At 42.3% G+C, this 13,150-nt stretch overlaps 1 protein-coding gene across 4 annotated transcripts in view; it reads right to left on the bottom strand.

Moving 5' to 3' along the window:
* The window catches only part of CNTLN (centlein), a 494,856-nt gene that overhangs the window by 291,889 nt on the left and 189,817 nt on the right, over nt 1–13,150 (bottom strand). For all 4 annotated transcript variants that reach the window (XM_073552475.1, XM_073552478.1, XM_073552476.1 and 1 more), the window contains exon 11: nt 828–953. In XM_073552475.1, the coding sequence (XP_073408576.1) occupies nt 828–953 (126 nt within the window). The remainder of the gene's footprint in view (nt 1–827; nt 954–13,150) is intronic.

The following is a 13,150-nucleotide window of genomic DNA, read 5'->3' as shown; positions in this document are numbered from 1 at the left end:
ATAGGGTATTTTCCCCACTGTAAATGCCGATGTCAGATATTAATGGTTAACAAGCAAAGCTGGAATTCCGCTCCAACATTGACTGATATAACCAGTGTCAGCAGTGTGTAGAGGGAGCTCAGCTCCTGATACCAACTCTACATGCGATTTAGTGGTTCACTAGTAGGGTCTTTACCCCTTATAGTAGATATGAAGAACTAGACACGCCATAGTTAAATTGAGGTGAGATTTATTAGCAGCCAACCCAACGTTATTTGCAGCGAGATAAACCTGCTTTTACAACTTAACTTTTGCTTATCAGCTGTTGATGACAAGTTTGGCTATTCATCAGCCAGTTTTAAGCCTCCAACACAGCGGTTTTCTGTTTGAACCTACATAAAATCATAAAATGATGAGCATTATCAACTCTTTGGTATAACTGGGTACTCATACATTGGACTATAATCCTACAAAGTCCCTGACTTTATACAAGTGAGCATAGAATTGATGCTTTGTTGTTGTTTTGAAGGTTGGTCACACCAAATGTTAATTTGATTCAGATTTCTATTTCCTTCATTCACTTCGTATTTTGTTAATAAAGATAAACCGTTGATTTTTACACATGCATTAAAAAAAATATATATATACATATACACACATATATCTATATTTACGTATCTATAGGTATTTGGAGCGAAGTTAAAAAGTGCAGTTAAAGCCTAGGACCTAAGTCTACCATTTATTCTAATGCAATGCCCGAAGCTCAATTAGAGAACTATTTTGACTAACTGCGGAACTGCAGGTTTTAGGCAGGTAGGCTGAGGTTTATATGGCTTTATAGCATTCACCTTAAGCTGCATTGTCTTCTCTAAATGCTCTATCTGCTTTTCTGTTATCTTAAGCTTCTTTAACTCTTCTGATTCTCGGGAAAAGCCCTTTGGGGACAAAGACCTTGAACGTTTCACAGGTTGCACCTGGAGAATAAAACAAGGACATGGTTGAAGGAGTTGAACATTGGATTATGAAAGACATGCAAAATTAAAGAACAAGTAATTGAGAATACTAATAATGAATTATAAAAAAAAATCCTGCCTGGAATACTGGAGAAATAACAAGCAGAATTACCACAGTGCTACCGCTAAAGGTTTCTCTGTGACTCGTTAATGAGAATATTCATTTACATTTACATTGTTTCTTTCAGAATAATGATGTCCCATTAGGGAAGACTAAAGGGTTATAGACTCAGGAATGTAAGAAACCTCATTACAAAGGAGGGGATAGAGGATGGTCTAATTGCTCTATAAGGGTCCAAGGTTACACTTGATAGGACGACCGGAAACAAGAGGGAAAGGAATTTTTTTCCCTTTGAAATAGTTTAACACACTGTGAAGAAGAAGGAACAATATGCTTCAGGAATATAAATACAACAGAAAGCGCATCTTATACTGTAATGACCATATGGTCATTAAGTATAATGGAGCCAACTAGAGACATGAATATGTGTATCCATTATATACAGCTTTGTATAACAATCTGGTAACAGATATATCAAAAGTAAGGCCATTAATCTACGATGGCTTATTGTACTATACATGATTTTTTGTGTCTTATACACTTTTCCTTATACAGAATCAAATACACAAAAGTACAATCTTGTTTGCTGACATAATGGCTACAAACCAAAAGGTGGCCATATATAAATAATCATATAGCTACCCAACATATGTTCAGTTTCCAGGTAGAAATTAAAATCGTCAACTATTTAACACATTCTTATAGTAATTTACAATTTTTTTTATCATTCTTGTTCATCGAAAATAAAATAGAAAAAAATTTAAAAAGTTAAAGGGATTGTCCCATAACCAAAATACAAAATATATGTTCCACAATTGAATATGTTAAAAAAATGTTCCTGTGCTGAGATTTTCTTATAAATGTGTCCCTACTATGTTCTGTATAATGGCTGTGTCTGACCGTGCCGGAATAAGGCCGGCACATACCAAAGCTCTTAAGCAAACGCGTATACAGGACAGCACAGAAGTGCAGCTGCTCCTTTCTGTGAGGTAACATTCCCCGGCCTGTTTCATCACATAAGCGAGTATTTCTGCCCTGTCTCCAGCCCTCTGAGATCATAAATCAAGTCAGCAACATATGAACTAAGCAGCAGAAGCTCCTACCTCACTCACTTGATTTAGAAAGTGAGACATAAACACTTGATCATGTGTTAAATCAGACCAGGAAATGTTATCTCACAGAAAGCAGCAGCTGTGATCCTGTGCTGTAATATCGGTATACTGTTTTGCTCCCCCCCCCCCCCCCCACCCCCACCCAGGAGCTGTGGTATGATCAGACCATGTTCCTGCAAGGTCAGACACGGCCATTACACAGTACACAGCAGGGACACATTTATAAGAATATCTCAGCACAGGAACATTTTATTTCAACACATCCAGTTGTGGAAATTATTATTATTCCAAGATCTGTTGATTAAAATTTACTTTGTTCATGGGAAATCCCCTTCAAACTTTTAACGACCTTAGGCATATCCATACATTCAGGTCCCCTGGTACTCACCAACTTTATTTATTATGCATTGCTTATATAGCATTATCTTATTCTGCAGCCCTTTACATACATTAACATCACTGTCCCCATTAGGGCTCACAATCTAGATTCCCTATCATTATGTCTTTGGAGTGTGAGAGGAAACCCATGCAAACAAGAGAATAATATACAAACTACTTGCAGATTTTGTCCTTGGTGGGATTTGAACTCAGGACTAACCACCGAGCCATCATGCTGCCCATAAAATGGATACGCCCTGGTAATGTTACGTGCACAGAGGCTGTGCATGCGCGCCAGGTGTCAGCTAATTCTGATAACTGACACCCGGCACCGCTCCTGGCATCAGCTGATTCTGACAACTGACACCCGGTATCGCGCCTGGCACTTTAACCCCGAAAATGTTTCAATCGCAGCATTTAGCAAGAAGGCAGAAAGAACAAAATCTCTCTGCCCTTGGACTGGAAATCCCATGAAGTCATTGCGCGGTCCCAATCATTGTCATGGTGATATCCAGTTAGTTAGATCATGCGCAGTGTATGATCTAACTAACTTGTGTCTGCAGGACTGACAGGCTAGATGGTATAGCAAGGCTCCAACTGTGATCAGGCTGCAGAAAGTGAAAGTCCCATAGTGGGACTAAGTAAAAAAACAAAAACAAAAAAAAAAAAACCCCTCGAACTAAAAAATCAAGTATAGATATATTGTACCCATAAATATTGTGATAAAAAAAATAAATAAGAGTACACATTTGGTAATTCCGCCTCCGGAACCACCCAACCAACAACTATTCTACTAGTCAACCCCTTTAGTGAACACAATATTAAAAAAAAAGACAAAAGACGATGCTTTATCATCATACTGCCGAACAAAAAGTCAAATAAAACGCAATATAAAAGACAAATGTAAATAAAAATGGTATTGCTGAAAAAGTCATCTTGTCCCGCAAAAAAAAAACAACATATAGCTCCATCAGCCAAAAAATGAAAAAGTTATACCTCTCAGAATAAAAAACAAAACAAGAATATTTTTTTTCTATAAGATAGTTTTTATTGTGTAAAAGAGACAAAACATTAAAAAAAAAACCGACACAAATGGGGTATCACTGTAATCGTTATGACCCGAACAATAAAGCTGCCTTATCAATTTTACCATACACGGAATAGCATAAAAAAACTAAATAAAAAACAAACAATTCCTCAATTGTTGGTTTTTGTTAATTCTGCCTCCCAAAAATCAGAAAAGAAAGCAATCAAAAAGTGTCATGGGCCCAAAAATGGTACCAATAAAAACGTCAACTTGTCACACAAAAAATAAGCCCTCATATGACTCCGTAGGCCGAAATATGGAAAATCATAGCTCTCAAAATATAGTAATGCAAATAATTTTAAAAAAAATTGCATCAAATCCGCAGTGTAGTGCACAACCAATGTTAGTCAATAGGAAATTAAGAATTGCTGTGCACCTGCTGCGGAAAAATCCAAGCTGAAACGCAGCATTTTTTTCCAGCAGCATGTTCATTCTTTTTGCAGATCTGCAGCGTTTCTGCACTCTTTGACCCCCATTGATTCAGTAAAGTCCGCAGCAAAACCGCAGATTTGCGGTTTTGCTGCGGAGATGCGTGTGAGAAACACTGCAGATAGAGAGGAGGAAGAGTGTACGGTGAAGACTATGTATGTGGGGGTGAATATAAGCAGGTCTGTGTGTCTCTGTGTGTGTGTCCCCCTGTGCAGCCAGGCATCGTCTGATGGGACTACTGCTCCCATCCGGCTATGAATGCTGTCACATATGACAGTGACAGCATTAGCCGATAATGGGGTAGTCGTCCAATCAGACGATGCATGTGTTCAATAGTAAAAAACAAAAAACATGCAACATACAGTACATACTCACCAATCACCTAGTCCCCGATGCCCTCGCTCTCCTGTAACAAAAATAAAATAAACCAACCTATACTTACCTTTTCGCCGTAGTCCATTTAATAACGAGTGTTCCACAACCATCTCCCGTGTAGAACAGTGACATCGGGAGATGTCACTGTTCTAAAAGGCCCTCCGGCATGCACTGACAGGAGGTAATCCTCCGCGGTGTATCCCTACGACACAGGGAGAGAGGTCACCTGAGTTCATGTTGTTGCCGGCAACTGCAGGACCCATTACCTACTGTCAGTGCATCGCGGGAGGCCTGTAGAGCAGTCAAATCTCCTGATGTGACAGCTCTATAGGGGAGATCATCGTGGGACACTCGTTATTAAATAGATTACATCAGAAAAGGGAGAATTTGTGTTTATTATTTTATATACAGTTATATCTATCTACAGATATATCTAATCTATCTGTGTGTGTAAACATTATTCTTCAATGGAACTATGTAAAAAAAAAAAAAAGAGGTTGGACAAGGAAATGACATCACAATTCCTTTTTTTTTAGCTTACAAAAATGCATACAAATCCGCATAAAAACGAGTGGATTTTTAACTGCGTTTTCTGCCAAGAGAGGAAGAATCTGTGCAGAAAATTCCACAGGTAAATCTGCAACGTGTGCACATACCCTTAAACTTCTATGAAGCAGCTGAGGGTTAAAGGCGCTCACCATACATCTGGATACATTGGTAGAGGGGTCTAGCTTCCAAAATGGTGTCAGTTGAGAGTGTTTTTCACAGTTTAGGCACATCAGGGGTTATCCAAAAGAGACATGACACCAGTAGACACCCCCTTCCCCTGAGCGATCCGTCACAGATTGGTGGCAGAACGGTGGGATCGAGATCAAGTGTGCGTGGCATTCCTACTCCCAGATACTAAGGAATAACAGCAGTAGCTTTTGCTGCTGGGGTCTTAAGATCAGCTCGGATTGCACAGAGGAAGGGGGTGTAGACTTCACTCATCTCGGGGGAGGGGAGAGAAGGACCCAGCAGGGATCGACCCTCTGGCGCCACCACTTGCCCAAGTTCAGTCAGTGACGTGCACTGAGGGCAAATAGTCGATGGTAAGGCTTCTCTTATAGGTAAGAATTATTGGGGTAATCCCAGTGAGGGGGGATATACATCACCAGTCCAGGCTGGGGATAGATATATATATATATATATATATATATATATATATAAAACCTCCCGGCCGTCACTGCCACCAGTTCCTCATTCGAAATAAGCCCCGTCCGATAGCAGGCTTATATCAGGTCAGAAACCAACCCGGGTAGCATATAACATAACCAACGGAGCGTGCGGACATGGGGATTCGTGAATAGAGATAAAAGAGCAGACCAAGTTTAATCACCGAAAAGGTGGACTTGACATATACAGGCATATATATATATATATATATATATATATATATATATATGTGATGTAGTGACCACTGTGTCCGCTAGGGGGAGCTGTGTGGGTGTCCCAGGAGAGAGGATGAGTGGCAGGATGCTGAATGATCGTTATGTATCCCAAAGTGGGAGGCCTTGGGATAGAAGCTTGAATATGTGTGTTGATCAGCAGAGGTACTGCTGAGCTTTTGCTACACTGTGTCAGGGAGAGTTTTCCAGGTAGCTGGTGAGACGGGCGAAACCAGCTACCTACATATCCACCCAGGGGTGTGTGTTTAAAAACGCTTACAGTAAAGACTATGTGAGTGTGCTTGTAGGACCTGTGATGTGGTCATAGCCATGTGATCCGGTGGGCGTGGCTACGGACCATATAAGGTGGCCAGGGTAGGTCACATGAGTGAATGCTTATGCTTGGACCCACTTGGTCCGTTTAGAAAGTCTCGCTGGAAGATGTGTCTGCCTTCCTGAAGTGCCTGTGTGTAATGGCTGCACGTGTCTGAGAGTTCCCAGAGGAGGGAATGGACGTCTGCAGTGTGGTGAAGCAACCATGAGGTAACCTGGCCACGGGATGAGATAACTGAGGATAGAGAACCTGCGTATTGGACATTGCATAAACCTATGATTACAGGGTTAACAGAGTGGAGCTCTGTCATGGACGCTATGCTGTTTGATATGAACTTTCTATAGCTTTGGGTTTATGATGCCTGAATAAACCGCATGGACTGTTATTGTTTTATGGAAAACCCGTGCCGGATCTGGCTATTTGGCTGCAAAGCGAGTATCCCCAACCTTAATAACAAGCGCTACCTCACAATATATACACACACATACACAGAACAATATACAAGTATACTGTCAGAGTGCAGTACAAGGGTAACGTACAGATAGGTTGCAATTGCCATGTTATGTAGCATGTGACCACAGGGAGGCACTGATGGATCACAGGTCCAAATCTTAGTTACGTGGTTCTCTTGGCCGCGTCAGGTAACAGATCTCCTGCCAGTAGAAGTACTGAGCTCAAAATGTGGAGCTGCCACTTATCTCCTAGGCTGCTCACACCCACACTCTACGCCCACCCCTGGGCTGGGCTGCCTTCATCCTCCCATATCTGAGAGTATCCAAGCAGAACCGTGGATGACCCATAACTTTATGCCCGTAGCTCCAAATAAGCCGGCACAGGCGTCACTAGCTTCTGTTGGATTTTATCTGCGCAGGGAGACCAAATATGCCTACCATATGTAATTCCTGGTAGCTATGCTTCATAACTCCATAACACAGGGGTCTACAGGTGGCTGCCGGGCACGGGCGTGTGGGGGAAGGAATGCCGGTTCCGAGAACGTGCTCGGCTAGGCTCAGAGAAATTGCATTCTTTTATAGGTCATTTTCCAGATTCAATTCCCCAGAGCCTTGCTGTGACCTGTGGTGCTAGAGTTAGATAAAGGAATCCAGTTTGGCTGTAGCTGCAGGAGAGTTCGCACCCTTGTGATAATTGGTGGGGACCACATTTTAGCGACCATTTAGCGATGCATCAGCAATCCTGACCAGGTCGTATCGCTGTCGGGATCGCTGGTGCATCGCTAAATGTATCGGGACCCTAAGTTTAACTTGTTTTCTTTAAGATTCAAACTTTACCATGTTAAAAGGCACAAGAGAAACATACCCATCTGACCATAGTTACATTTGGAAGAAAAAGGGAGAAACATGGAAGCCTAAGAACACCATACCAACTGTGAAACAAGGGGGTGGCAGCATCATGTTTTGGGTTTCTTTTGCTGCAGGACAGACTGGGGCATGTCACAAAATAGATGTCAGGAGGAATGGGCCCAAACACCGACCAACTAATGTGAGAAGCATGTAGAAGGATATCCCAAACATTTGACCCAAGTCATTCAGCTTAATCCCTTAACCCCCGAAGCTTTTTTCAGTTATGCGCTTTCGTTTTTCGCTCCCCTTCTTCTCAGAGCCATAACTTTATTACTTTTCCATCAATATGGCCATGTGAGGGTTTGTTTTTTGCAGGAAGAGTTGTACTTTTGAACGACACCATTGGTTTTACTATGCCATGTACTAGAAAACAGGAAAAAAATTCCAAGTGCGGTGAAATTGCAAAAAAAAAAGTGCAATCTCACACTTGTTTTTTGTTTGGCTTTACTACTAGGTTTACAAAATGATAAAACTGACCTATCATGATGATTCTGCAGGTCATTACGAGTTCATAGACACCAAACATGCCTAGATTTTTTTTATCTAAGTGGTTAAAAAAAAATTCCAAACTTTGTTAAAAAAAATTGTGCCATTTTCCGCAGTGTCTCCATTTTTCGTGATCTCGGGTTAGCTGAGGGCTTATTTTTTGCGTGCCGAGCTGACGTTTTTAATAATACCATTTTGGTGCAGATACGATCTTTGGATCGCCCATTATTGCATTTTAATGTAATGTTGCGGCGACCAAAACACGTAATTTTAGCGTTTTGACCTTTTTTTCTCGCTATACCGTTTAGCGACCAGGTTAATCCATTTTTTATTGCTAGATTGGGTGATTCTGAATGCAGCGATACAAAATATGTGTATGTTTGATTTTATTTTTATGGTTTTATTTTGAATGGGGCGAAAGGGGGGTGATTTGAACTTTTTTTTTTATATATTTTTAAAAACATTTTTCTTTACCTTTTAGCATGCCTCAATAGTCTCCATGGGAGACTAGAAGCTGCCACAACCTGAACGGCTCTGCTTCATAGAGGAGATGATCAAACTGCCTCTATATAGCAGATTTACTGACTTGTTATGCGCACCGACCACTGGGTGGTTCTCACAGCAAGCCGGCACTGACAACCGTAGAGGCCTCCAGGAGACCTCCGGTTGTCAAGCCAACACACCGGTGACCCGCAATCACGTGACGGGGGTCACCGGTGTGCGTATTTCCGTCACAAATGCCGGAAGAGTTTGTTAAATGACGCTGTCAGAGTTTGACAGTGGCATTTACTGGTTAACAGCTGCGGGTGGATCGAGATTTCATCCGCGGCTATTGCGGGCACATGTAATTCGTTCAAAACAGCTGACATGTCCTGGGAAAGATGTGGGCTCACCGCCGGAGCCCACATCAAAGGGAGGGAGTCCGACTTCGACGTACTATTACGCCCGAAGTCGGAAAAGGGTTAGGGGCAATGGTACCAAACCAAATACTAATGAAATCAATTTAAACTTTTGACTTTGCAGGAATACAAGTTCCTTAAAACATTCTCTCTCTCTCATTATTCTGGCATTTGGCTAATATCATTAAATTATTGTAATCCTAATCGACGTAAAACGGGAAATATTTATTCTGATTTCATGTCAGATATTGATAAAAACATGCATATGTGTATTTTTCTGTAGTGAATGTAGACTTCTAGTTTCAACTGTACGTACAAATGTGAACATTTGGTTTTCTGTTTTTGTGAAGAAAACAACAAATAGGACAAAATAACTGAACACTTTGGTGTGCCTAACTAGTCACCCAACTAACGATAATACTTTGTAGAGCCTCCTTTTGCGGAAATTACAACTGCAAGTCTCTTTGGATAAGTCTGAATTTGCCACATATTGCCACTGGAATTTTTGTCCATTCCTCAATGCAAAACTGCTCCAGTTCCTTCAAGTTAGATGGTTTCCACTGGTGAACAGCAATCTTCAAGTTTGACCACAGATTCTCAATTGGATTAATATCTAGGTTTTATTTAGGCCACTCCAAAACATTTACACGTTCCCCTTAAACCACTCGAGTGTTGCTCTAGCAGTATGCTTTGGGTCATTGTGTTGTTTAACCTCCATCCCAGTCCCAAATGACTGACATACAAACTGGTTTTGCTCAAGAATATCCCTGTATTTTGCACCATCCATCTTCACCTTGACTCAGACCATTTTCCCTTTCCCTGCTGCAGAAAAACATCCCCACAGCATGATGCTGCCACCACCATGTTTCACTGTGGGGGGTGATTACCCATTTGGTTTGGTGCCAGACATAGCAATTACCTTGGTGGCAAAACAGTTCACCTACCTCCATACATTTGAGAGTTTCCCACACGTCTTTTGGCAAACTCAAAACGAGTCTTACAAATTGTGTGTGTAAGTAAAGGCTTTTTTTTCTTCCCACTCTTCCTTAATGGCTACCTCTATGAAATGTATGGCTTATTGTGGTCAAATGGACAGATATTCCAGTCTTTCCTTGTGAACTTTGCAGCTCCTCCAGGTTTACCTTTGGTCTCTATGCGGCCTCTCTGATTAATGCCGTATTTGCCTGGGCTGAGTTTTGGTGGGTGGACCTCTGTTGGCAGGTTTGCTATCGTACCATGTTCTTTCCATTTGATGATAATGGATTTGATGGTGCTCCGGGGAATCATCAGAGATTCGGATATTTTTTTTTTTTTTTATAACCCAACCCTGACTTGTACTTCTCAACAGCTTTGTCCCTGACTTGTTTGGAGATCTCTTTGGTTTTCATGGTGATGGCTATTGGTGCCTGTTGCTAAATGGTGTTGCAGCCTCTGCGGTATTTCAGAAAAGGTGAGTGTATACTGAGACCATGTGACACTTAGATTGCACACAGGTAGAATTCGTTTCACTAAGTATGTGACTTATAAAGGTAATAGCTGGACCAGAATTTTTAAGGGGCTTCATAGCAAAAGGCATTAATACATATGCACATACTAATTTTGGGTTATTTGAGCCCATAAATTTAACTTATCCCTAGATTTTGCTCACTTCACCAACTTAGACTATTTAATGCTGATGCATCACAAATAAATCGGATTACAAAAATATTTAAAAACCGGTTGCAATGTAACTAAATAGTTAAAAAGCCAAGGGGGTTATAGAAATTCATGCAGTCGCACACTCCGGTCCCAAGTGCTGGCGGCAGAGCCAGGTATTGAAGCGAGAGACTAGTGCGAGTTTCTCAAATCGCACACGCAAGTGTGACCCTGGCCTAAGGCTGTTATTCAGAACATGGTCTGTTGGTGATGTCACAATCCTGAACACTAAGGCATGTTTCACACATCAGTCTTTCCTGTCAGTCTAAATCCGCCAAAATAGCGGAAAACGGATCCGCACGCGGACTGACAGAAACGGGGGACAGCGGATCAGCGGATGTACGGATCCGCCGATGTTAAAAATTTAAAGGAGCCGCGCCTGGGGAAAAAGAAAAAAAAAATCAAACATTAATACCGGCGGATGTAGTGGTATCCGGAAGAGAGCGGGCATCTGCGGTGAGGTATCCTCGCGGGATGCGGGTGAGTAGCGATCACGCAATGCCATGAGGGAGGAGATCGCGCGATGCCATGAGGGAGGAGATCGCGCGATGCCATGAGGGAGGAGATCGCGCGATGCCATGAGGGAGGAGATCGCGCGACGCGAGAAGTGGGGAGATCGGGCAGAAATGGAGGAGGCAAGTAAGGAGAGAGAGAGAATTTTCATCCAGCAGAGACACTTGATTCAGGGTTAAAAGGAGAAAATGCAGATCCGGACAGCAAAAAGACGTTCCATGATCCGTTTGGTGATCTCAGCGGACGCCACAATTTTGGCGGATCCGCACAAATACGGACGCAACTGACAATCATCAGTCAAAATCCGCCGATAATGAAAGTCAATGGGGGAAAAAACGGAACCGCAAATAAAAATGGCGGATCCGTTTTTTTTGGTAAATCGGCGGATCTTGACTGATTGTGAAAAACTGAAGTGTGAAACAGGCCTTAGCCGCCCGGTGTAATATGTCCCCTGACCCAATAGTTGCAGCCTAGGCCGGCGATGTTCTTATTACGACGATCCCGCCTGTAGTGTGGACTGTCAGCCCAGCGAGGGATCGCAGGCATGTACAGTGTCATTCAATGGGGTACTGGTTCCTGGACTTTTGGACTCTGGAAGTCTAGTGACCCTAATAAGTGCAATACTGCCCCACCAGTTGATCCCTAAGTGTGTGGGTGTTCGTTGCATACACGGGACTGACAAGTACTTCTCTGTGGCTATGGAAACAGAATGTGATACTAAGCCCCATGAGGTTGGGGTAGTAAGAGACTTGCTACATCCTGTCCCACTGGGGCAGGATTTTTTCTTATTTGGGACTTCAGGCAAAAGGTGGCTATACAGAGTGTCTCAGACAAAACCCAGATCCCTTGGGAAGAGACTCCATCAAAATCAAAGATGGAGGAGCTTCCCCAACGTGTAGTCGCTGGAGATGGTAATGAGACAATGACAGAGGAGCTCAACTTCCCTGAGTTAGACATGCCCGAAAAGAACTTGGGACTGCTCAAAGGGGGCATTTGATACTGTTACCGTATGTAATGGGGTTGCTCAAGAGCCGGGGGCTGACACCAGGCTCCCACACTTTGCAGTCAATGGTGAATTATTGTATCTTTTGACAAAACTGAGGTGAAGTGAGATAGTGGAGCAGCTGTTGGTTCCAGGACTCTATCGGCAGAGGGTTTTTAGACATGGCCCATTCTCATGTTTTGGGGGGACATCTGGGGGTAGAGAAAACTCAGGAGAGAATGACGAGGAAGGTCAATTCGCCGGGATGTTACCGGGAGATCTTAAAACCGGAAAACCCTAAACTATTGTAGGTCCTGAAAAAAAATCCAGAAAATCACATTGTACGATTTTTTTATATAATTAATTTGCATTTTATTGAAAGAAGTATTTGATAAAATAGGAAAACAGATTTTAATATTTGGTACAGAAACCTTTGTTTGCAACTACAGAGGTCAGACGTTTCCTGTAGTTCTTGACCAAGTTTGCACACACTCCAGCAGGGATTTTGACCCACTCCTCCATAGAGATTTTCTCGAGATTTTTCAGGTTTTGGGGCTGTTGCTGGGCAACACTGAGTAACAGCTACCGCTAAAGATTTTCTACTAGGTTCAGGCCTGGAGACTGGCTAGGCCACTCCAGGAACTTGAAATGCTTCTTAATGAGTCACTCTTTAATTGCCCTGGCTGTGTTTTTTGGATCATTGTCATGCTGGAAGACCAGCCACGACCCATATTCAATGCTCTTACTGAGGGAAGGAGGTTGTTGGACAAAATCTTGCGATATATAACCTCATCCATGCTCCCTTGAATATCATGCAGCCGACCTATTGCCTTGGCAGAAAAGCACGCCCAAAGTATGAGGTTTTCCCTACGATGTTTCACGGTTACGGTTGGGACAGTTTTCTTTTTTTGATCTATTTTGGTCTCATCTAACCACATGACCTTCTCCCATGTCTCCTCTGGATCATCTAGATTATTATTAGGGACATCAAATGGGCCTGGCTATGTCTTGGTGTGAGC

This window comes from Dendrobates tinctorius, unplaced genomic scaffold (assembly GCF_039654945.1).
Source record: "Dendrobates tinctorius isolate UK_male_01 unplaced genomic scaffold, ASM3965494v1 ptg000191l, whole genome shotgun sequence".
Taxonomy (NCBI): Eukaryota; Metazoa; Chordata; class Amphibia; order Anura; family Dendrobatidae; genus Dendrobates; species Dendrobates tinctorius.
The sequence above is the reverse complement of the archived record's forward strand: the minus strand, read 5'-3'. Positions and strand labels throughout refer to the sequence as shown.